Here is a 25,980-nt window from a genome sequence, read left to right as displayed (position 1 = left end):
ACTACTCACTTCTAAATCTTTTGTAGTCATTTTTGTATTACTTTAGTATAAATACATGTTAATTTGGATTCATATGTTGTTTTTTTCCGACTTTATGTGAACGAAAAGACACAAATTTTCCCGTTTTCTCATTGGAAATAGGTACATTTCAAAATATCACTGTCCTGGTCACAAAAGCAAAGTTTGTGGGGAATAATAGCCATTTTCTATACTTTTGAGGCATAAGCAATTAGGAAATAACACTTACTACCCAGGAACAAAAATTGTGTTACATAGTGGAATCATGGAAATATATATTTATCTCAGAAACTGTAAGATAATTCTGAATATTTTGGAGAAAGAGATACAATAGCAGGGATTTATTATAATAATACATATATTAAATGCTAACCCCTGAAAATGTATTTTTTTCATTTTAAAAACTGGTCCTGGAAAAAGATTGATACATTCATCCCGTAAGTCTTATAAACACTCAAAGGCAGTGAGCCAATTGTATGACACATCTGGTTGCTATTCTGCTAGAGCCACCAAAGGAAACACTTTAGTTTCTTTGGAAAAGAAACCAGACATTGGGCTTCTTGTGCAGTTGTGTAATGAATGTAAGGTTCACCAGGGAGTGTTATTTGCTTATTAGGTATATTAGAAAAGCAGGGTAAAGTGAACTGAAGTGGGGGGCTTTGTTTATACTGGGAATGGAATACCTTTGAAACATGGACACGTGTTGCACACTTTGAAATATTTCTTTTCCCTCAGGGAGGGTATATGATAATATACCTTTCAAAGGCAAATTGAAAGAGGGAGTTTGAAAGGGGCTTACAAAGACATGCTGCTGGCAATATAAAACAAAATGCATTGCCAGACATTTTTAATTCACATGTCAGTGATAAACTCCAGTTAGGGACCTCAGATATATGGTTACAAAACTAACTGGACAGTCTTTGACAGGTATACTTATCCATTCCATTTAACAGATGCAACTTTTACATGACTAGTAAGTCTGGCGACATCTTGTTTACCAGGCCATCCTTTTAACATGTAGCTTTTCAGGAAAATAACTACTATACACAATACCAACCTACAAAACTGGTGAACTATTAATTTCCAGAATTGATACTATTATGAGTAGCTTTTCATAATCATTCTATTTAGGCAAGAAAATTAACATGTAGAATTAACTTTTTATTAAGATTGTTACAATTCAAGGACAATGTTACATATGTTTTCTAGATCTGCAACTTCACTAATTGGTTAATTTAAGTGAACTCTAAAAGAAATGGCCAATTCTCTCTATAAAGCTATAAACATGATTTAAAAGAACTATGCTGCTAATTAAGTCAAACAAGGAGCTGAAATAATAAACCATAGTCAGAAGGTAATACATCTGGAGAATAAATATCTGGCCTAAGTGAGTAAAGCTGTGAACAAATCATTTCAGAAGACGCTGGAATTTTTTCTAAATAAGGCCTGGTAAACAGCAATAGTAATATTATATATTGTAACTGATTAAAGCACAGCTGAAGAACCATTTTAACCTAATATATTCAAATTACTATTCATGGAGGAGTCAGATATACAGTATTCATAGATTGGTATAAAATAAATAAATTAATCTGTGTGTTGTTAGAAAAATCCTCCTCTGGCAAAGCTGATCACAATAGGCACTGCTAGATATTATAAGAAGGTTAATTTATGAAACACTGAAGGGCAGGGCCTATGACATTCACAGCTGTGCCACCACCTGTACGACGAGAACACAAGCTATCTGTTAAATTCTAAACTCATGTTTGAAAATAAACTGATTCCCCTTTTAAAAAAAAAAAAACAACATGTGTGTGAACATAACACAGTGCTAATTATGTATGTGTAGACACATGCTATACAGCAGCACATGTCATTTTGGAATCTGAAAAGTTACATTGCAAATGCTTTTATTACATTTTTAGATTGTCACTTGTGGCACTTGTTACACTTCTCCAATACAAGAAATACTTGTCCCGTGAACTCTGATGTTTCAAGTCACAGGCCATACATATATTTATACCAACATAGCTTTAGGCAAGCAGAGGTAAGGTCCAGTTAACACCAGTATTTAGGACTCATATTAAGCTACTGTTCTGAGCATCAAATACCCAACATCAACAGTAATGTTCTATTAGTACTGTGGTGGTAGTGGTGGTGGTGGAGGTGGTATTAGTACTAGTACTTGTAGTAAGCTATTTCTAAGATTCTTTAAAAACTATGATTTTCTTACTAACGCAAAGAGCCTTATAAACAGTCACCTTTTCATTATTATGAAAATATGTTGACTGCTTGCTTGTTTTTTTCATATTAATTTGCGATACAAAGATATACCATTCTAGTTATAATCCACACCCTGTAAAACCTTTATTTTCTTACTTTGCTCATTGGTTTCTTGTTTGAAGATGTGGCTCTTCTCAGCAAATCTTGACACACTGACCAAATACCCGTGCTGTGCAAAGACACGCCGATAGAGCTGGATCTCTGTTTCACTCGCCGGGTGCTGCCCAGGTAACAGAACTGCTTTCTTCAGGACTCCAGCCTGCGTACTGTGAAAATATTCAACCTGGTAAGAGGAGAGAGAAACCAAGGTTGTTAGGAGAGTGTTCTAAGTGGATGCAATCTAGGAAATCGGATGTTTTTATAATCCACGTCTTAGCTGTCTGTCATTGTCTAAGGTCCTGGATTTTATTAAAAGATACAGTCAGAGTGGAAACAGTTCTGCTTCCACTCTGAGTTTGACTTCAACCAAATCGGCTTGGCAACAGGCTGCTGTTACTATGCTGTCAATAGACTGACCCACTGTGAAGTTTGTTCATCAAAACTGTACGTTATCGCAGCATAACAGAAGTTGAAATCTCAATGAAAGTCAATGGCCAGAGATATATGAATGACTAAATAGGTCATACTATTTGGTCTGCTTGAAACGCCATCACATTGGCTGTTTTAAGGGGTAGGCGATTTGCTCTTGCCTTTACTGCATTCACGTCACAATTTTAGGCTGCACATTGATCCAGGTTTGTCATGTTTTTACATTCATTCTTGTCGAGCTGTCAAGTAACTTCAATGGGTGTTTTTCTCCACAAAACGGTGTTTGCTATTGACATTTTCCAACACTCTCTGACCCCTTCCAAAATACAAAAAAAAAAAAAAACCTGACAAAGTATCTAAGTTCTCAAAGGAAAAACAACCGTAAAGGAATTACTTTATATAGATCAATAAAGAGACTGCATGCTGATCTTGAAGGTTCAGATGAACCACTTGCGACTCAATATCTTGTTCCCCCATAGAATCATTTCCTTTCATTTTCCCTGTACAAGTTTTACAGGGTCATGATGTCTGTTGCTAGCCACACTGGCAGGAGCACAGAAAAAGCAAACTGCAATTTGAAACATTTATTGCTGCTGTCTCTCTGGCTCCATTTCCCAAGGCAAATCAGACACTACAGAAATAACCCCTTCTGGTGGGAGGTTGTGCGGAAGAGGGAGGGTTGATAACAGAGTACATCTATTGCAAACTTTGTGTGAGTGAACCATTCAAGTACTGCAGTATAGTGTTTCAACGGCCGACATAGTTGCAATTCAGGAACTAATGTAACATTCTTCTCTATGTACGGATGGCACACTTCATTTTATTGGATTCTGTCACTCAGTGCACATTCATTGTATATTACAACCAGAGTCTAAATATAAATATAATACTCCAAATGTATTCAATAAGTAAATTCTGAAATGAATTTCCTGTTTCTTGACACTTTCTAGATGTAATTTATATAAAGAAAGGCAAACGACCAGATAACATTCAAACCATAGTACGTCAGAACAGTAATGGAATCACATCCCTCTACGTAATCTCACTCTTTTGAATAACAGAGTCTATTATCATCCTGAACTATGCGTGCCCTGTGTGATCATTCCAGTGTACTTGTGGCATGTGAAGGCAGCTAATTTGTTTACATTTTATGTTATTTATATAATTCAATGTCTCAAATGTATAGAACAGCAATTTAGACAAGGCATTAGCTAAGATATTTCTATATCCTTGACTACTACTATGACATTCCTAAATCTGGATGCTTACAAAACATGTCATGACCCCTCCTTACAAAACATGTCATGACCCCTGCAGCCTGGCAGTTCAGTGAGCATACTGACACAGTTCAGAGAATCTTCTGCTGACAGAATATTGCTGCAACAGTACCATGATTATCACATTCTAGTCCAATGGCAGGATTGACAATAGCTTTGGTGAGCAAAATATACTTAGCTTGTAGAAAACACCTTACAGGACTAATGCTGTTCAATCTGGTTGTGTGTATTTTACAAGTGGTAACAAATACAATATGGAATAATTTCATACAGACAACATTTCAATTATTATTCCAATGATGATGAAAAGTCAGTTCCTAAATACAAATCTGAAAATTCAACATTCAACTTAATTTCATTAGGCCTAATTTCTATTTCGTCTCCCACAAACTTTGCACACGCCTTTCTGTTAATTCCTTAGAAGAAATATGATACAAAGTCAATACAAAAGCTAAAACATAAGCATGATCCATAAAAACATACAGACTACTGCACTTTATAATCTACATTCTTGCTAATGTATCAGTATATTAAAGCCAAGCCAGTTTTCCTGAAAGGAAGTACTTTAGTAAGAAATTCATCATTTAAGAAATGCAGTAAACAAGTAGTGCAGCCGACAAGATGTTTTCTGCATTAAAACTGCATTTACTTTTTGCTTGTTTTAATAAAATTCCCTGCTACTGTTGCACTTTCTTTATTAAAACTAAAACACATGTTTGTACATGACTGCAGTACTTTGTATGACATTTTTCTAAGTATAAATAAATGTTGCCATGTGTGTAACACACCACATCAAACAAAACAGCATGAAATCCCAAAACAACAATTCCTTCTGGCTTCAGCTCTCAGACATGTCATTTATCATACCTACTCATTTGATTTGACTGTTAAGGAATAATGCACTGTATCAAAAATAAACAATTTACAAAAATTCTAGGATATCTCTATAAAAAATAAAAAATGGAATGCAATCTAGTCCCACTTGTAGTTCTATATAAAAAAATAGTATTCATGGAAATGGAGTATGTAATTAACAAGCATATCTTCTGTACACCAGGAAAAATCAAAATGGAACTGTTACAAACTAGCAGTCAACATAAAGACAGGTTTTCAATTCAGCTATCAGCACCAGCCTTTTAACTCTTTATTTCTTAGTGTTTTATACCAGGTATTATTTATTGATTGCTTTATAAACATAGCCTGAAACAATAAAAACCCAATGAAAAGAGGTGTGAGATCGAGCTGGTTTTAGGGTGACAGGATGAAGATCTTCTGCTTTTTTAAATCAATAAAAAGGCTGCTGTATGTTTTTGGGCCCCATTTCCATAAATTGTTTTTAGAAAGGAATTCAAAGTTATAAAAGTTAAACAACTAATACGAAAACAACTTAGGTGCAATTAAACTGCAAAAGGAATGGGGAAATGTTCACTAGACCAAACAGAAGGCAAATTTGGCCCATTTTCAATATAAATAATCGGATAACTGAGACTAAAGAAGGTGTATTGATTGAAGCTGTACAAAACAGTGTTTCATTTTCTTTCTGCCCATGTAGGGACATATTAATAAAGCAAACTATTTAAGCTTTTTTTTTTTCAAATCAGTGAAACATGTTCTCTAGTGTAAAAAAACCCCAAAAGAACAAGAACACATTTATTGTTACACAGGGATTTGGCTGCTGATTCTGTCGTCATAATGGTAAAATGAATTGAGTTTACACCAACCCATTCCAACCATCAAACTTGACTGAGAGAATCATATGATACAGTCATGTACCAAATGATAAGCCATCTTCAAAAAATCTAAACAAACACATGGCCAATATGACAGCCATTTTAGGTTGAAGGTCATGGCCAAGATCGTCGGGAAATGTCACCCAAGGTTTTTGTTTATATGGAAATTTAACCCTGCAAATATGAAGTATGCATCTGTGATCTGATGTGCCATACAGTAAGTGTGATGGATTTATGTGTACAGTCGTTACTTTACAGTAGTTTAGTGTGTGTTGATATTTGTTTATTGCACTCCCTTTGGGCCTGCGCACTGTATTCATTGTATTCATTGTATTTGACTGCATACATATTTTAAGAAATAGAAAGTTTATTAAATATTTGTCCCTTTGTGCTATTAGTCTATTGAAATTACGCATAATTAGTCTCTTAACATGATCTGGGCAATTAGATGTTATTAAATCCTGAGACTTCTCAGCCATTTAGTATGCTATAAATAAACCTCCAATCTCAAAGATATCTCTTCTCTCTGTCTCTCCTTGCACTATACATACTGCCACAGGCCGTGTATTTAAACAAGCTCCTAGCCGGTGCAGAATTTTAAACAAAGGAAAACAGATTTTATGAGGCATAACATTTTTTTTTACTGCTCATCTTCCTGTTCTTCTTTACCTTGTCAATAAAGCTAACCTTTTTTTTTTTTTTCAAGTGTAGCACGCACTTTGTCTCAGTCATATATCCCTTAATATGCACTGTTTATTTCTGGACTATATCCATGGCATGGGTGTGGAGTAATCTGTTTCGCATTTCATTCCTGCATTTGCCAGCTAATTCTAACAAAATACATCCTAGCAGATTCAGATCTGATTATTGAGAGTACAAGTCCCTTTATGGTTGTGTATTTATTGTTTTCTAAAAATAACACTGCACATTTTTCTTAATGTTGTTGTAGAAAGACAGAGACAAATCAAACTCAGCAGTATGCACAGCAGTTTCCTCCTCTGTCACAGGATGTGGCTTTCTGTTACAGCTGTATCCAAGAATAAAATGACTTGCATGTACAAGATATAAATATATTGTTATAGACTTCTGTGATACTTCTAGTATACAATGTTGTTATATGATTAAGATCACAATGTATCTAGTGTTAAAATTAACTTTGCAAGCCTAGGCTGTCAAAAAAACTTAAAAAGTCGGTTTCCTATATGCTTCTTGTGGTCTTATCTGAGTCAGATCCTGGAATACGTTCAAATGGATCACAGCACAGAAATAAACCTCAATCCAGTCTCAACAAGAGGGATTACGTTACATAACCTTACAGTACACTCTTCCTGTCCTCCTAGTATTTCTAACGCTCGCATAGCTGTTCACAGTTTTGTTTTATGTACCCTTAATTCAATGGACTGGGAGTCAAACTTTGACAAAAACTGTGCTGGATATCCTATTATAGTCTACAACGAATATGTGTTCAGAATTTCCCTGTGAGAGAAAATCTTATTTTCACATAGAGTTCTCTTGCATGTCACTACCATTTAATGGTATAGCAGGAACAAGTATAATTACTTTTCCCATGGCAATACTATGCATTTACCATACATAGTTTGTAATGGGGTTACCATGTTTTTTTTTTTTTATATACTTTACCATACCTCTCTGTCAGGGGTGCAACTCGTTTTGAAAATTGGGTGGTAAACTGTTTTGAAAGTTTAGCACCAGAGAGCCTACTGATGCTAAATGATGAAACCCTGCCCTAATTAAGCCCACCTCACAACTTCCCACACGACACAAACCTTCTCTCCTGTGTATGTGTATGTGTGGGTGGGTCATGTGAGTAGTCCAGACCCAATGATAAACTATCATTATCTATGGTTGCTAAGGAATAAAAAAAAAAAATAATAATTTAAAATAATAAAACATGTCTACTACTGGCAATCAAATCTACACCCCTGCTCTGGACTTTCAATTTGCTTTATTATATTTTGCTATGTTTTTACTATGGGGACCTTTTATAAGTGTGTTCACTTGTTTTGGCATTTTTCCTTTCAGACAGCTATTCACAAACAAATACAAGTATTTTTCAATGCTTACTACAGTTTGTATTCACCATAAAGATGTCACAATTTACCCCATGTCCCCTTTTTAAACATTGGAACTGTAGCCAAGGTTGTAGTAGGATCAAGACTTAATCATTGTTAAATATCCTAATTATGTTAAATTCTAGGGTTAAATTTAAAATGCTTTCATCTTTAATCATTTCTAAAAACAAGTTTGTTCACGTCATAGATTGCTCCCGATTCTTCTGCAATGGGGGAAAAAAAAACATCTTAATACTGTAAAACTGGCAAACTGGCAAAAAACATACTGATGCTTTATATATTTTCAGAAATAACCAAAAGGCAATAAAGAAGGCTGATTTTGCACACATATCTCTCATGTCTAGCTTTTGTTGAGCATGCAATATATGACTTTTTTCTAAATTGTAACCCACAGAAAAAAAGCAGTAAACGCTGCTGTGTAAATGCTTATTTAATGAAAGCAATGTAAAATTTGTGACTGAGCAACACAATTTCCTCTTCTATCATTTGACTGTTTATGGGATAACATCCATGAAAGCCAAAGGACAGATAAGCTGACAAAGAATGGATTGTACTGTAGAAATGTAACAAAATATGACCTTCTTATACGATACTGACGAAGAAAGGTATACCACACTAAATCGATGAAGCTAGTTTGTATTTATACTAAAGTAATACAAAAATGACTACAAAAGATTTAGAAGTGAGTAGTTTTTCGAGATTTACGATTATACTGTAAATCGCTTTCACGAATCAGCCCCCAAATGTAGTCATCATGTACTCGTTATACTGTCCTTCATTGACAGCTCATCCAGGAGCCTCAAAGCCGTGCTGCTCCATAATGGTAACAAGTACCTGTCTCTTCCCCTGGCTCACTTGGTGCACCTCAAAGAGGATTACAACAGCATCAAGACCTTGCTGGACGCCTTGAAGTATGATGAGTACGGCTGGGACCACCGGAAGGTGCTGATGCCACCACTGGAACAGCTTTGTCGCAGTGGTTCGGGGCTTGCTGGGCAATCACAAGGCCGAAAACTATGTGGAGCTGGTTGAGACTCTGGTGAAGAACTACGGCACAATGGGCTGTAGGATGTCCCTCAAAGTCCATATCCTTGATGCTCATCTTGATAAATTCAAGGAGAACATGGGAGCGTACTCGGAGGAGCAAGGTGAGTGCTTCCACCAGGATATACTGGACTTTGAACGCCGCTACCAAGGACAGTATAGCGAGAACATGATGGGAGACTACATTTGGGGGCTGATTCGTGAAAGTGATTTACAGTATAATCGTAAATCTAAAAAAACTACTCACTTCTAAATCTTTTGCAGTCATTTTTGTATTACTTTAGTATAAATACATGTTAATTTGGATTCATATGTTGTTTTTTTCGGACTTTATGTGAACGAAAAGACACAAATTCGCCCGTTTTCTCAATGGAAATAGGTACATTTCAAAATATCACTGTCCTGGTCACAAAAGCAAAGTTTGTGGGGAATAATAGCCATTTTCTATACTTTTGAGGCATAAGCAATTAGGAAATAACACTTACTACCCAGGAACCAAAAAAAAATAAAAATTGTTACACGGTGTACTCATTTCCTGAACACATTTTTTTTTTTTTTTTTTTACCCTGTCTGAACATTTCTGTTACTGGTTGTTTCAAAACATAGCTGATAACCCCAAAGCAATAGGTGTTTTATAAATCTATTTTAAGGTGTATTAGTGCAGGAATAGCCCTGGAGCTGTATTCTGAAAGCATGCACCATTTAATATACATCAAGTAATGACTTGTGTGATTTGGCTCAAGTTCATATTAATCAGCAAAATCAGGATCTTGCTAATTAATGTTTTGCAGTATTTGTGGAATAACAACTGTGTTCTAATTAATTTTTCTTCTGCCCTCACCTCACCACATTCCAAAACAACTATGTGACCAAATAGTGTGTGCTTTTAACTGTAGTGGTTTGAAATTAAATAAAATATAAACGGTTATGCTTTTGTATTCCTTAAAATGCTCAATTTATGATGTGGTCGAGTAGCCTGTAGTCACTCGAATACGTTTCTCTGTAGTCACAAGAATAAGTTCCAGTATATAGCCTACTACATGCATAAATTGGCAGGCTTGCATACTCACGTCTGTTACGTTCTTTAAACCATCCAGCAAAGCAAATAGACTCGGTTGGTTCCTTGGGAATATTTCGTTCAGTCGGCCCTCTGGTGTCTCCGCTGACCCGTTACTGTTAGCCATAGTCGATTTAAAACGTCCCCTTGCTATCATTAGGGTTTGATAGAAAAGACAGATTGCTACCCCTAAAAGTAGCACGGGACGTGAACAACAGCAACTACGACGACACAACAGGAGCCGACGAAAAAACATTTCCACTGCTTTTAAAACTCCAGAAGCAGGGAATAAGACACACATGTATCCACTTCTGTATCCAACTCAAAATATACAGTACAGACCCAATATTCAAAAGTGAGTCATTATTATTTTCTGTGAAATGGCACTTTGAAGAGAAGAAATACCCTTAAGTTGCCAAAACACCAGTTATATTTTTGTAGATGTCTTAAACAGACAGACATACTGTAATACTTTTATTTGAATAAACAACTTGTAGTACAAGCATATATAATCGTGGTTTATTTTTTTGTTTTAAGAAATCCAATATATATATATAGTCTTCAATTGCACTGTAAGGATCCTCCTTTTTCTTAACTCTGTCGCACTCTGTTCAGCTTGCCAAAATAAATCCACTGACGAAATCAGTTGTATCCTTCTGCGACAGTTTATTACAGTAGTAGTAGCTACATTTATGCATACCAGTCTGTAGCGTGGCTGAGCAGGAAAAAGTTTTTTCCACTTCAGAGAAAAGAGCCTCCGATGGTTTGACGATTAAAACCACCCTGAGCAGCCCTGCCTCATGACTCCGGCTAATCACACGCCTTCCCTTCGTGGATTTGACAGGAACAGTTTACGTGGATCCATTACTTTTAAGTCCCCAAAAAAGTAGAAAAAAAACTTATATTTTATCACAATAATATGTTTATTTAGTGTTTTATTCGTAGATAGCGATGAATGTGTCCCCCTGTCTTGTGAAATCCAAATGTGTAGACTCGAAATGTGCAAAACCCGCCGATCCACCTGGTTTGAATTAATCCCTATAATGTAAACAGTTACTTCCTCTCAGTGCTGTGACAGTCACATTATTGTCTGATGAGGAGGAAAACGCTGCTGTTGTGCTGCAAGAAAGTGATTCTACGGTATATGTTGCTAAACTGGCAGTACATGCACTTAAGAAGTTTGCTGAGTTGTAGAGAAACGTATTTGTTTAAGAAAAGCGTTTCTTCTTGTCTGTGCGAGAACAGGGCTTGATAATGCCATGCATAACCTATTGCATAAGGAACATACTCATTTAGATATCAGGGTCACATTTAGGGGCAAGGAGGAGGAAACTATTTTTGGAGAATTAACAAGAGTGTACAGGAGAAGGTGTGTACACATACAGCAAGGGATTATATTTGAATGTAAACTACAATCTAATTGTGAGACACCGCAGCAATTATTACTGGTCTTAATTATATGCATGTTTGTGTATGTCATGTATGTCTTTTTTATAAATACTGTCAATACTTACATATACTAGCCTACATGACCATGTAGAAAAAAGTTATTATTATTATTATTATTATTATTATTATTATTATTATTATTATTATTATTATTATTATTATTATTATTATAAAAACATAACACACACTATTATACTGGCTTGTGCAATGTTATATTGTTTGATATATTGGCTGTAAGAAAAACAAAATCTGCCAAATTGATTTTTGGGTTTAATTTTCCAAGTTTAACATTACAATTTCCCAAACAGAGTTTGACAGAGGTGCTGGAACAATTTTTATAGTGGGGGTGCTGAAAGCCATTGAACAAAACTGTAACCCCTGTATATGACACTGAAATGAATCTAATATAAATATGAAATCTGACAGCAGAATAATAACATGACAAATAAGATATATTGATAGGGTTAGTGTGAGGGTGAGAGTGAAAAACATCAGAATGTGGTATGTGCATCCATACAGAAATATAACAGGCCAGAATACCATATTCTTAAAGTAATAAGCATAGGTTGAGGGACTCCAGACACTACGTCAAATGTACCACAAATATTAGGACCAGAGTGGGGACAGAATTAGGACAAATGGACATTTTTCATACAGTGGGTTTGGGAGGTCTGTACCAAACAAACCAGAAATTAGGACATTGGACATAGGTTATTCTGGTAGGCTCTGAATTTGGTTGGATATGCTTTTTTTTTTTTAATACTCATATGCCCCCTACAGGTAAGTAATTTTTTTAATTATATATATATATATATATATATATATATATATATATATATATATATATATATATATATATATAATTAAAAAAAAACCTGCATAAACTAATTCAGTTTCAACTATAATTTATTAAATATGTGTATGTCGCGTCGTAAACAATGCATTTAAATATAGTAGCATACAAGAAATGTGGATCATTTCATAGTTCTTCATTGTTTATGCAGGGACATTATAAACTTGTACAATATTTGGGTTGTCTGTGCTACTATTAAGATATAATCAACAAAATAGTATTACAGGTGACCACACCAACAATGCTTTTCGATTGCTTGTTTCACATTTTAGTACTGGAATAACAAGAAATCCCCAGAGCTTTGTTTCTCAAGGGATGCTTATAAAATAATTAAATTACGATGTAATCTACGTCAGATGCTTGATTTGCCAATCATAGCAGAATCAGGTGTAAACTGATTTTAATACAAATGTACTTACTTTATTGGTTAGGGAACCTGTATCTTGCTTTGGTAAATACAGTGCGCTTTTATCCAGATGCACAGAATTGTATTTACTTCTTATTGGAAAACACGGCCCATAAACATTATACAGATGTATTTCTTTGTTTTATACTTCAACCGGGAATTGCGTTTATAAAGACTAGATTACTGTAAAAATACTCAACATCGCACAGAAAGAATATGTTTGGTTTTTTTTGCTTGCTTTCAGCACCCGTTGAAGCATGGACGTCTTATATGAAATAGATCATGTATGGGTAAAAAGAAACTTTACCCCTGTGTATGAGGATTTCAGCTTCCTATCCATAGCGGCTACTTGTTGTGTTCTGTCGTTCACCTTTTTGGCTGGCATTGTTGGGAACGGTTTGGTAATCTGGGCAGTGTATCGACAGAAATCTCTCCAAACACCAACCAACGCGCTTCTTGTAAATCTTGCAGTCAGTGACCTCCTGAGATGTTTTATTGATTGTCCGTTACTCATAATTATAGATGTGTTGGGTTATAATGGATTTGATCTGGGGATTGTGTTATGCCATGCACAGGTCTTCACTTTTTCCCTCAGCAGCTGTGTCCAACTTTTTACTATGGCAAGCATCAGCGCAGAGAGGTACCAAGCTATAGCGCACCCCTTTAAAACAAGCAAAAGAAAAAAAAGAGTGAAAATTTCAATACCACTTACATGGGCTCTAGCTACACTGATTTCAATTATAAGTGTAACGCTTGTTAAGAGCACACCTGTTTATGTAAAATGTAGAGGGTTTTCAATAGATCTAACTTACTATGACGCATTTGGACTTTACATCTTGGTGCCAGTTTGGTTTGTAACGTTGAGTCTGATTACAAGATTCTATCTCCGTATTTTTTTCCTCGTGAGAACCCATGCCAAAAAGATTTTTGACAACGGAACCCCCCCGTCTCTAGCCGATAAGACCAAGGAACCAGTTTTAAAAACGTTTCAGGTAATGGACAACATAAACTGTAAGGATGTTAACATACCTACAGAACTTAACCAGACACACGAGGAAAAGCAATCGGGGAACTCAGCATCGTTACATACTGAAGGTCCAGCAGCAGAATTTAAGGCAACGTCGACAAATTTGGAAGATCCAACGCCAACTTGTCAAGCGTTGCCTGTTTCTGTAGATTGTTCAGTAATAGATATGGAAGATACGGAAACACCTTGTTGTGACAGTGACACCGTATTATCAGAAGCGGGAGATCCTACGGCCAACTGCCCTCCAGAATTTCCTGTTGTCAAAATTTCAGAACCAGGGGGATCCACTGTGGAAAAAACAACAGACTGTCCTTCAGTATTACCTGCAGAAGGTCGAACAGCAGAATGCCTCGCATCTTTACCGCTGGGGGAAGTTTCAGCCACAGGTTGCCTTCCAACATTACCTGTTGTAGAAAATCCAGTTGGAGAAATTGCTGGAGCTGTGTGTATGATGCCGTCTTCCAACAGAGAAAGAACAAAAAAGAAAACCGAAGGCAAATTGGCAAAGCGCTCCGGATACATAATCCTCACCTTTCTTGCATTCTGGATACCACTGATCTTGTCTGTTCTTATTAATTTCTTCATTTACAAAAACAAATCCACGGTAAGTTTATTCTTTTTTGTTAATACCAGTATATTCTGCCTGTATGTCACTGTTTCAAAGCAGCCAAGATGGGCATGGTATCCAAAATTGCATCCAGATTTACACGATATAAAAAATACAGAGCACACTAAATTGAAATGCCAATAATATACAAAATTGGACTATCTGTAGAGTCATTATTATAGGTCTACATCCATACAGCCATAGATATAGATATAGATAGATAGATAGATAGATAGATAGATAGATAGATAGAGATAGATAGATAGATAGATAGATAGATAGATAGATAGATAGATAGATAGATAGATAGATAGATAGATAGATAGAGTTATAGATATATATATGTAGTGTAGTGGTTAGGGCTCCGGACTCTTGACCGGAGGGTCATGGGTTCAATCCCCAGTGGGGAACACTGCTGTTGTACCCTTGAGCAAGGTACTTTACCTAGATTGCTCCAGTAAAAACCCGACTGTATAAATGGGTAATTGTGTGTAAAAATAAAGTGATATCTGTATAATGTGATATCTTGTAACAATTGTAAGTCGCCCTGGCTAAGGGCGTCTGCTAAGAAATAAATAATATATATATATATAACCGTTTATTTGCCACTTTGTACAGCAATTGCAAACTTTTATTGTACATAACTCTTTTAGGAACATGTTAATCAGACCACAGGGAACAGAAATCAATGGTAAAATGATGGATGACCCCCATCCATGTCAATAATGAGTTGCATAAGTGTGAGGACTTAACAGCTGAATGAAACATTTTAGGGTTTAGGCTCTCAGTATGACGTTGTTTGGAGATTCCCATTATGCACTATTAAGCCTCCAGGTTAATTTATTTTACTACTGAAACCTGTTCTCCATGTTGAATGTATTCTCATCAGTTTTCCTGTACAATTGAAACTGCTAAAGTTATTGTTGTCCAAAGTGGCCAACATACTGTGTTAAAACTATTTACAAAACAGTAGTGTGCACGAGGGTACTGCACAAGGGTATGGTGAGCATGGTGCTGTATTGTGGAATGATGAATTAATTCACTTATAAGAAGCAGTGTGGAGTAGAGGTTAGGGCTCTGGACTCTTGACCGGAGGGTTGTGGGTTCAATCCCCAGTGGGGGACACTGCTGTTGTACCCTTGAGCAAGGTACTAGATTGCTCCAGTAAAAACCCAACTGTATAAATGGGTAATTGTATGTAAAAATAATGTGATATCTGTAGAATGTGAAATAATGTATAATGTGATATCTTGTAACAATTGTAAGTCGCCCTGGATAAGGGCGTCTGCTAAGAAATAAATAATAATAATAATAAACTAAAGTTAACGACAAACTAATTTTGGGACAATGGTTGTAGAACATTTGCACAGGGACCATGGCGCTTTCTTTAGTACATCAGCTAACATAACCTGTTTATACATTTCTTTCAGATTGGAGAAGTGGAAATCTTTGCTATGGCAGTGACCTGTATGACTGCAGCCACAGACCCTATAACCTACGCGGTTGTAAACCCACAATTCCGATCAGAATTTAAACAGCTGCATGCAAAATTCATCTTAAGTTTGTGTTCAAGGTCTTAAGCCTTAATATACTTTTCATATTTTATTTATATGCACCAAAATATAAATAAAGGTGCACCAGCAACAGTCAAGAGTAGACAAATCACAGTAGATGAGGTACAGCTAATAAAATAGAAGAAAACAAGATACTAAACAAACAAAAAAAAAACACTACAAAATACTACAACATGGGCTGTTAATGTACTTAAAGACTGGCTTAAAAAAAAAAAAAAGACATTCATTTTAGGGAAATAAGTAAAGAAAATCTCAACATTAAGGGAATTTTATGCCAGTGCAAGAAGTTCAATTGGGGACCAGTACTCAGTCTCCAGTTTTATAATGCAGAGCTGGACTAAATAGGTATTTTAACAGTAGAAGTCTTAACATCTGGTTTGATCTTCAACTTAATCTGGCACGACTTGGACGCAAGGGTGTCCGACAACTAACAAAAACATCTTTTCAGATCAAAAAGGATGAAAACGGACTTGAATATGTGTGTCGCGCATATAACGAGAACACAAACTCACCTCAAGATCCAGCTTCAGCCTCCATCGCAGCTGCTCCCTGCCTTCCTGATTTTTCAAACTCTACCCATCAGACATGTGCAATTTATTTTTTAAACGTTATTAAATTTAAATACATTACATTAGGGACTATATATTACACTACGGATGTATACACAATACACATTTCTGGTTTTGTCTTAATTGAAAATGTGTTTTAATTATTTTTTCTTCCCCCAAATGTAGCTATGCTATAAGCGGTAGAAACCACTTCGGGCCATGCGGTTCCGATGATATATACCACTTATGGGTTGGTTAAATACCCTTGGCTTACGCCTCAGGCCTTATCACCACCCCATGCGTGGTGTAGATCATGGGAAATGCACGGTCAGTCATGCTTTATACCTTACATAACCAATACATTTTGTAATGTTACCATAGAATTATGTTGATCATTTGAAAATGTTAGAATTCAATATATTTAATAAACTTGATAGTATCAAAAGATTGATAACTTTATTGTTTTTTTTTTTTACATTTCTCAAACATCATGCACCATATTTGGTACAAAATGACAAAGACTAGTGGCACAACCAGATGTACATACTACAGAACAGTCAACTTTATTAATATACTGTACAGTGGTAGCCTTTGGAGAAAGCTTTTTTGCTTCAGCCTGCTGATGTGTTCACTTGCTCACTGCAAGAAAGGCATCCTCTGAATATTTTGGATATGTTTTTCAGCATTCCCCAGAAGTATTCTTCCAAAAGTACAAAAAACACAACCAGCATATTACTGCAGTTGGATTTTACTTCCTGCAAGACATTTCTGAATCACTTTAGAATTAACGTTTAGCTTTGCATAATAACTATAACAAGCATCCCATGCTGCCAAGTGTTTGTCTTATTGATATAACTATGCTGAACAACTTAAAATGGAATGTGTTGTATGTCATTTGAGGACTATAAACATCTGCAGCAGTGAAAATATTTACTTTAGAACATTACTGATTACATCTACGGATCCATATTTAACACAAGGAAATTTAAAGAATAGTCATTTTAAAGAAATGTTGCATGTACAAAAAGTGAGAAATGACATTTGTTAAGAAGTAATGTTTTCAAAGATGATTCTTCCTCAGTCACCTAACCAACATGATCTATTTATGACGGCTTCCTCTCCTTTTCATAGCAGCTGTGCACTGGGGGCAGTACCACTTTCCTTTTGGAGCTTCTGTTAATCCAACACATCCATAATGGAACCACTCTATGGGACACTGAAAAAAAAATACATTTCTCCATTAAAACATATATGTAGTGTTGTTATTAATTAATCTGTAGGTTAAATAAGAATAACAAAACAAGTAGATGCCTTCAGAGTTATGATACAATACATTACACTGTTCTTAGGAATTACTGGGAGAGGCATCCTTACATTTATTTATTTATCATCTAGTAAAACAAAGTTTTGATATCCTGTCTACAATAACAAAATGTGTTTAACTTCATGGTAATCCACCCCAAGGTACTGTACACAGAGCAGGGAAACAATACCTTTAAAAAGACAATGGATTAAAGTTCCAAATTGTAGGCCTGTAGCTATAGAAGTCTTTGTGATGCACCAGATATTAAGAGTTTCAGAAAAGGTAGATATAATGTTTACCGCAAATACAATCTTGATAACGTGCATCATTGGGTTGAGCAAGTACAATATAATATACTTACATCTTGATTATCACAGCCGACCATTTCTCCATAAGACACCTGGATACATAAAAATACAATTTAAATCAAACTGTATTTAAAAAATAATAATAATAATAATAACAACCACATCCATCGCTGTACAGTCTGTTAAATATTGATAGCTTTATAGCAAAATAACAACTTTTCTTATGACTTACTTTTTAATCCAACCCTTCAACCCTAACTATCTAACAATGCATTTAATTTATTCAATGTATCCAATGGGATCCATGCAAGGCTTGCGAAACAGATTGATTAATCAGATGGTGATATTTTAATTCATATCTACACAAGAGAATAAAATGAAGAATTCCACACAAACCACAAAACCTACCTGATTGCAAATACAATAGCGTGGCTCGTTCGGATCATATGCCCAGTCAACCTGATTGTTTGAGTCCGATTCTGGAAGTACAGAGGCTTGCTGAGAAAGTTCCTGTGCCAGAGCCGATGACGATGAACAGGAAGACAGGGAGGACGATGAAGAGGAGGATGAAGACTGATGGTTTGAAGACTTGGTATTGCTTCTGGAAAACAATGTAAAACCACTTGTTTACATGGGTGTGTGAACTATCAAAATTACAATCAAGGATGCATAACTACTGTCAAGATTAAAAAGGTACGGTTTCAGAAAAACTGAAAAATCAAAATTAAAAAACTGAAGTCTCCTTTGTGTTATACCCTTTATTCATTCACAGTACTATTACTATCTTTCATACTACAACAATCTTGTTATTACATGTTTGGGCAATACAAAATCTTAATTGGAAATTATAACCCCACCCCTCCTTTATCTCTGCATGGAAAACAAACAGATGAGCTTGACAGCACCAACAACAACAAGTACACAGACACAGCAGGGACTCTAACAATCATTTTTAATTAGTCAAAGCACAAGGTGTTTTGTTTTGCTTTAATTTATCCCCAAACAAAAAAGTCACAATATTACTTTTTACCAAAACGTTATATATATATATATATATATATATATATATATATATATATATATATATATATATATATAAATAAAATAAATAAATAAATAAATAAACTAAGAAAAGTAAGTTACTTGGTTTTACGACCACTCCGTGAGTCAGAAGAGGATGAAGTCAATGTTTGAGTAAGGGTAGATGCCAAAGCCGATGATGAATACCCGGTGGACTCTCTTGATAAAGAAAACTCCCTTGTAAGTTGGAAGTCGTTATTTTTAATAGCTTCATAACTAGCCTTTAAACTAGATGTTCTTCTGCCTTCCTTCATCTGAAAAATACATGGATGTTATATTTTATCAAATTCAAATTAATTTTTATTCCAATATTTCAAGCATTTTTAACTCCTACATGCGTCAATGGTTTAGATTAAAACGTTCTTTTTTGAAAATTATTATCCAGTAGATAAGAGTCCCTATAGACAAAGATACAAGAATCTTATATAAAAATGCTGAAGCAAGGCATGTGTTTCCATCTCGGGGTTCTGAGGACACCGAGTTATGCTCTCACCTCTAATGGTCTATCCTTTGATGGAAACATTCTCTTACTGTTCATGGTTAGCCATCCGCTATTCTATATATTGCTGAAGTATGCATAGTTAAGTGTGATTTTTGAATATTTGCATATTAACACAGCCATTTACGGCTGGTTTCACAGACCCCTATTATTATAAATCTTTGACTACTAAGGTGCTTAAGTAAGAGTCAAAGACTAGTGATAATCATGGTGCACTACACAACCTAATTACCTTTGCGAACTTATCTTTGAACATGACTAATAAAAAAAATGCAACACAATTTACATTGACTGAATCAACTGACAGTGTTGTAGAAAGGTATAGCATATATATATATATATATATATATATATAAAGTTTGCATGAGGAGATTTATATTTCACTCAGCAACACCACACACACCCTCCTAGAATACCATCTTGTCTTTCAACAGCAGTAATAAAAACAGTTATGTAAGCCTCACCACAGGAGCACAGTAAACATTGTATTGTTACCTGTGCTGTTGCTTGTACTGCCTGGGCAGCTGCCATGGTGATGGCACCAGCACCAACTCCAGCTCCTGAAGGTAATGAGCTTAGATTGTAAGACGTAAGGGGCTGAGATGAGTTAACATTATAAACGTTGTTTGAAGAGGTTGATAAACTACTGATGCGACAACCTATAAAGACAATAAGAAAAACTGTTAAAAACAAGAAAGTTTACTCTCTGGCCCATTTATAACACCACAAGTGATTAATGTAAAATAGAAATAAGGTCAGGACTGGACAAAATTGAAGGGTCCTAGCATAAAGAATGCAACTTACTAACTACTTTGCCTGTAGTATTTTACCACTGATTTTCTCCCCAATTTGGAATGTCTAATTATTTTTTCTCCTCACCACAGTAATTCACCCACACAGCTCAGGAGATCCGAAGGTTCACTGGGCAGCCTCCGGTCCCAAGACCAAGCCAGCTTCCTCTTTTACACGCAGGGACTCGAGAGCGGGAGTCAGCAAGCTACCGGCCTCTGGAGGACAAAGGCCAGCCCTGCAGGTGCCTGCTGAGTTCACTGGGTGCCTGTCCAGCAGGGTTCACTATAGCGCAATGAGGAGAAGCAGTCCCTAGCGGTTTTGTTTATCAAACTCACGGGACCACCAGAGCCAACGTGATGTTCCTCATGAATCCCCAGAGAAGACCAGCGACTCCACACAGCCAGGTTGCAAACCTGAGCTGTATGACTCACCCTGCACATCACGCTGCTGTACTTTACCAGGTGAGCAACTCAGGATTTATTACATTTAAGATAACCAAGGTTGCATAAAATATACTTATATTGTGTAAGAAAACAAAACCATGAATATATAAATGTTCTGTGGTGTTATCATGAGGAAAATAAAACTATTACCTGGCGTATTTTCTTTTGAAGCATCTGAAGTGAGTGTAGACAGAAGAGCTTCGGATTTAAATTTCTTTTCAGGAATATGCTCTGTGGTATGATGGGTAGGGGTAGTATATTTTCTTTCTGCCCCCAAAAAAAGTTGCATTTAGAATACCACTGAAACAAACATGCTACAAGTTTTCAAAAAACAGTAGTGCGCTGAAATAATTGCTTACTTTCTACAGTAGTGTGCGAGTGGGCATGGTGGTTGTTCACTGGCTGTGATGGACTATCCAGTTCTAGAGAGCCTGTGAGAAAACAAAGATACACATAAGATATTTTTTAAATGTATTTTTGTTTACGACTGTAAGTCGCCCTGGATAAGGGCGTCTGCTAAGAAATAAATAAGCTAGAATGTTGCTATTATATTTCTTGTGAAAAAACATGTATTAGGAAAAAAAACATGCTGTAATTATGTAGTAGTCTATGATCTGAACAGTGGCAGATCGAAATACCACCGGGTATTCCCCAAGGTGTAACTGCCTGGCCCACTTATTCACATTAGTGAAGTCATAAATACAGCGGAATGGAATCCACAAAAGATCCACGTTTATACATTTTAAAGATGAAGTACAGTATTAAGATCCACCAAGGTTTAGATCATTCAGGTTTAGACCCCATGGCATGATAGAATGCCATTAAGAAGACATGCAAGAACAGCTGAAGAAGCATACTGTGATGACGATTACCAAGTTCTCCACATAGATTTCAGCTCCCTTTGCTACAGGGGTTGACGTAAATCATTACCATAATGAATGGTCCGAAAACGCCAATCATTCGTTTCTTTAATCAAGTCAATAACTTGTGTAACAGACCTTGTATCAGTTAAAAAATGTTTGTTTGAAAGAAAAGAAAATGAGTGTTGGAAAATTCACTTTTACAATAAAATTTAAATACTGCTATTACTGCTGTAAAATAACTTGTTTTAAGTTTAAAAATGTGAGTGGTTGGCACCCGAGAACAACTTCACTTGTAATATAACTGGCATTAAATACAGTAAAATTCAAATTGTAAGTCCCCACAATATTAGTTTACTATGAATACTGTTTATATGAAGAATGATAAACTCACGTCTTTCTAGTATTTCTGTAATACCAGCATTATCTGCTTCCAGTTCCATTTTGAACTTTGCAAGTTCTTGGTCCAGCTTTCTTAGATGTCGGTCAACCTGTTTTGATAACATTATAACAGAATCAGCTGATAAAACACCAAAAAGATTATCCCGACGTGCATGAAACCTATTTATACACAGTGAGTTTAATAGTATTCTCCAGATCTGAAATGCGCACATTAGTTTTTTTTTCCTTTTAAACTTTATTCTAACAACTTGGGATCATTCTGGTAGATGAAAACAAAGCTTTAGACTGACATCTAGTGGTACTATCTATACACTGCAGTTTTTAAATCTACAATATGTTTTGGTTAAATAAATGTCAAATCTAGGATTTAAAGATTATTTAAGTAAATACTTACCAAATCATATATCTGATTTGCTAACTGAACTTTTTCATCTGCATCTTCCAAAGCTTTATAATAATCCTTCAAAAGAAACAATGAAAATAATTTGGTCATATTTAAAAAACAAAGACTGAATACGATACTTGTCATGTATATATCAGCTTTATCAGTTACACATATGTCCTTCTTTGTTTAATTTTGAATAATTACAATAGAAGTCAAGGGGATGCCATGTCTATGTAGCCAGGTCTTCAAATTTAAAAGTGGATGCTGCAGGTGGACAGCTCATCGGGGAAAACCTAGTTTATCTTTAAAACTGAACAGTGCAGACGCATAGGCGGGCGTATTTTCTTGTTCAGTACGAGGCACCAAGATTACTGATGTTTATCTTTCTGTACAGATAATAATGTTGAAAATGTTAAAACAGGTAGGCCTAATCATACCAAATAACTGTTTTGGGAACAAAGATTTTACCTTTTTAATAGTTTCCATTTGCTCCTCTTTCCATTCAGGCTTGTTCTTCTTTGCATTAATAAAAAATTCATTCACTCTTTGTTCTAGTTGATCCATGGCATCTGCAGCACAAACATATACAATACCTTACTACTTCATACACGAGTTTTTTTACCATGAAAAACCTTTTTAATAAGCACTCCGAATAGGACATTCCTGTATGTATATATTTCAGAGGGTGACATAATGACAAGTAACTTTAAGACAGATGTAATCTTAAATCTATACTGTAAGTACTTTCTTTGGGAAAAACCTGAAAGTCAACAGCTACTGTTTCTAATAAAATGTAAAGTCGTCTAAACTATGAAATAACACCACATTCATCGTATTGTATTTGTACATTTGTATTGGACATTGTGGGCTCAAGACAAAATGAACACCCTAGTTTTACCCTTCTTTGATGACTCTTTTTATTATTGAAAACAGTATAATTCTGTTACAGCACTTTGTGTTACAACAAAGAACAGTGGGTTTGGGGTTATGTCTTTTCTTAAATATTTAAATGCCTTAACATTCTACAATACATTTTAAAGTTAGTATCCGATCCCCTACCCCCTATCGACCTGTACTGTGCCCTGTACCACAGGAACACATTAACATTTTCAGGTAGTTCTGCAATGTGAGACAACACAATAACATGCTTTTTTTAATGTCATCCCTTTCTTTGCTATTTTCTCTAATGGTAATACACACGCAAAAACAATGATTCTAATAAATCAGCGATATCATTTGGGTAATGAATTTTGTGGTTTAGCCAACTCGATCTGTAACATAAACATTTTGTAACACTAATAAACTTCCTCCCAGAAGTTTGCATCTTTTGTTTAAGGATTGTTTTCAAACACTAGCTTTTTCAAGTTTGTAATTTTAAAGCATGGATAGTTTAAAAAAAATGAAAAGCAACATATTATTATTATTATTATTATTATTATTATTATTATTATTAATAATAACCACGGATATGTTTTTAAATAAGTGTCACGTTGCAGCAATGCGTACTCTGAACTTGCAGGTCCATTTCTCTCATTTCCGTAAACCTGTCGCGCAGATCCATGGGAAGCTGTTCGATCACTGCCAAAACAGAGAAAAAAACAAAGAGAATACATAGTCAGTCCGTCAACAAGCAGCACAGATAAACGGCGAATATACCCCGCCTAACCAACATTATTTGCCACTACTAAATGTCTAAAACGTAATACTCACTCTCCAAGTAGTCTTCTAGGTACAACATGTTGGCTAAATTGATGTTTTTACAATTTTATTAAAAGAATGTATATCTTTCAATATGGCGTCGTCTTCTGCTACAGCTCCAAGAAAAAAAAAATGTGTTGGTCTCCAATTGAGGTCAACCTGACTGACGCGCATGATCACGCGCACTAGGATTGGTAGGATTCAGCAGTGACGCCATCACACCGGTTCCTGCGCAAGGGTTTATAGTACTTGAAGTTTTAAACCTTGCACTTATGCACCACTGATGTAAAAATGGACTACAAGGTCCACAATTCTTTGTAAATACGTATTATGGCTGTCGGACAATAGGAAAAAGATAGAGGGCGACGATCTGAAACATACAGCTAATAAACCAAGATCTATCATAACAGTTTATACATTGATAAAATGCATGGTTTGTAGTTGTATCTTTCTAAATTATTAAACGAGTTATCTCGTCTTGCAGAAGTCTAGATTACAAAATAATTTAGTCTTAAACAGTCATCCATGAATCGTAAGTTGAAAACAATTGAATAATTGAGGGGCACAGCATTTTATGTCTTCTGAATTTAATTGGTCTGCCACCGTTTGTCAGATAACAATGAAACCAAGATCACGTTTTTAGAAATGTAGCCCATTTCACTGCTAAGATCGAGAGTGATCAAAAGAAAAAGGTGTTCTGAAAATGGGCCACATGTTTCTCCGTACATGCATTGCATTTTCAAAGCATAAATAACCCTGGAATTGTGTTTGTGCATGCATGAAATCCGTTCTTTTCCATTAACATTTGCTGTACCTGCTGTAAACTTTATGGTCTTTCATATCTTGCCTGATCAAAGCATGATCCTTTCTTTTTTATTTATTTTTTTTGTATGGGCTTGGATAGAGGAGAAGAACTTTGAGAATCAATTAATAATTAAAGTTCCTAACGGGAAAGGAGCTGCAACATGAGGCTACATAAAGCAACCACAAGTGGGAGCTCTACTCATCCAAGTGCTATTGGAGAATCATAACATTGTGTGAACTGCTGTGGACTGACGGTACTGCTGAGTGACAGAAATAGTGCAGAACAGCTTTACTGTACTTAGTGACAAGTCAGCCCTGATGTTCCTTTATTATTGTAGTAAATGCGATATATGACACAACCTGGACAAGTATGACAATCGTAACAGCATGCAGTGATTTTATATCAGGTGCTGTGGTACCATGCATATGATATTCTTCAGTTTGCTAGTCCTGTAAGAGCTACAATGAGAAATAGTGCTGTACAGGTAGAAATTAATGCAACATTTGTCTGGTTAATAAAATAGTTTTTTTTAGTTTAATTAAACGGAAATGTTAACGTTTGAACTTGAAGACAGTTTTTTGGTACATTTGTCTGCTGATCGTCATGAGATGTTTTGAAATGCTCTATTTTATATTAAGAAGAACCGCAGAAAGAGATTAAAGGAAATGTGTATTATTATCATCATCTTACTATTCTTAGTTTTGGTGACGCATCACATTCTATATAAATTACAAAACCAGGAAAGTTAATGTAGTGTTTCCAACTTTAATGCATGTTTTTATTAAAAAAGAAACACATTAAAAAGCACATCTTTATTTTTTGTCATTGGTATATTTCTTGCAGAAAACCTTCAAACAGTGCTTTCCTTCAAACTTTAAGGATATACATAAAACTGGCCCTGCTAGCATGCT

General features: G+C 35.5%; 3 protein-coding genes across 4 annotated transcripts in view; 1 reads left to right on the top strand and 2 right to left on the bottom strand.

Moving 5' to 3' along the window:
• LOC117419621 (cadherin-like and PC-esterase domain-containing protein 1) overlaps positions 1-11,051 on the bottom strand; it is a 76,611-nt gene extending 65,560 nt beyond the window's left edge. Inside the window, exons 1-2 of one of the 2 annotated variants that reach the window (XM_058986025.1) lie at positions 10,044-11,051; positions 2,398-2,584 (exon numbers count right to left, since the gene is read on the bottom strand). In XM_058986025.1, coding sequence (XP_058842008.1) covers positions 2,398-2,584; positions 10,044-10,331 — 475 coding nt within the window. In that variant the 5' untranslated portion in view covers positions 10,332-11,051. The remainder of the gene's footprint in view (positions 1-2,397; positions 2,585-10,043) is intronic. The other variant, XM_058986024.1, reaches the window with a different exon arrangement.
• A 1,944-nt stretch (positions 11,052-12,995) lies between these two features.
• Positions 12,996-15,952, top strand: LOC117420090 (D(2) dopamine receptor-like). The gene is made up of 2 exons (XM_034033608.3): positions 12,996-14,369; positions 15,803-15,952. The coding sequence occupies exons 1-2, from the start codon at positions 12,996-12,998 to the stop codon at positions 15,950-15,952; spliced, it is 1,524 nt and encodes a 507-aa protein (XP_033889499.3).
• A 976-nt stretch (positions 15,953-16,928) lies between these two features.
• Positions 16,929-24,452, bottom strand: LOC117419533 (inhibitor of growth protein 3). The gene is made up of 12 exons (XM_058986023.1): positions 24,277-24,452; positions 24,073-24,144; positions 23,035-23,135; positions 22,576-22,641; positions 22,174-22,270; positions 21,279-21,350; positions 21,070-21,186; positions 20,180-20,343; positions 19,249-19,439; positions 18,514-18,706; positions 18,159-18,197; positions 16,929-17,710 (listed from the first exon to the last, which is right to left on the bottom strand). The coding sequence occupies exons 1-12, from the start codon at positions 24,302-24,304 to the stop codon at positions 17,594-17,596; spliced, it is 1,257 nt and encodes a 418-aa protein (XP_058842006.1). The 5' UTR covers positions 24,305-24,452; the 3' UTR covers positions 16,929-17,593.
• Between the last annotated feature and the right edge of the window lie 1,528 nt (positions 24,453-25,980).

The sequence above is a fragment of the Acipenser ruthenus genome, chromosome 14, assembly GCF_902713425.1.
Source record: "Acipenser ruthenus chromosome 14, fAciRut3.2 maternal haplotype, whole genome shotgun sequence".
Classification (NCBI taxonomy): domain Eukaryota; kingdom Metazoa; phylum Chordata; class Actinopteri; order Acipenseriformes; family Acipenseridae; genus Acipenser; species Acipenser ruthenus.
The sequence above is the reverse complement of the archived record's forward strand: the minus strand, read 5'-3'. Positions and strand labels throughout refer to the sequence as shown.

Bases quoted from the DNA above. Each gene is read 5' to 3' on its own strand.
- LOC117419533 (XM_058986023.1), bottom strand. From the start codon at position 24,304: ATGTTGTACCTAGAAGACTACTTGGAGA. The intron at 22,271-22,575 runs GTAAGTATTTAC...TTATCAAAACAG, and splicing joins CAAATCAGATATATGATTTG to GTTGACCGACATCTAAGAAA. The intron at 21,351-22,173 runs GTGAGTTTATCA...GTTTTCTCACAG, and splicing joins TACAGAAATACTAGAAAGAC to GCTCTCTAGAACTGGATAGT.
- LOC117420090 (XM_034033608.3), top strand. From the start codon at position 12,996: ATGGACGTCTTATATGAAATAGATCATGTATGGGTAAAAAGAAACTTT. The intron at 14,370-15,802 runs GTAAGTTTATTC...CATTTCTTTCAG, and splicing joins TTTACAAAAACAAATCCACG to ATTGGAGAAGTGGAAATCTT.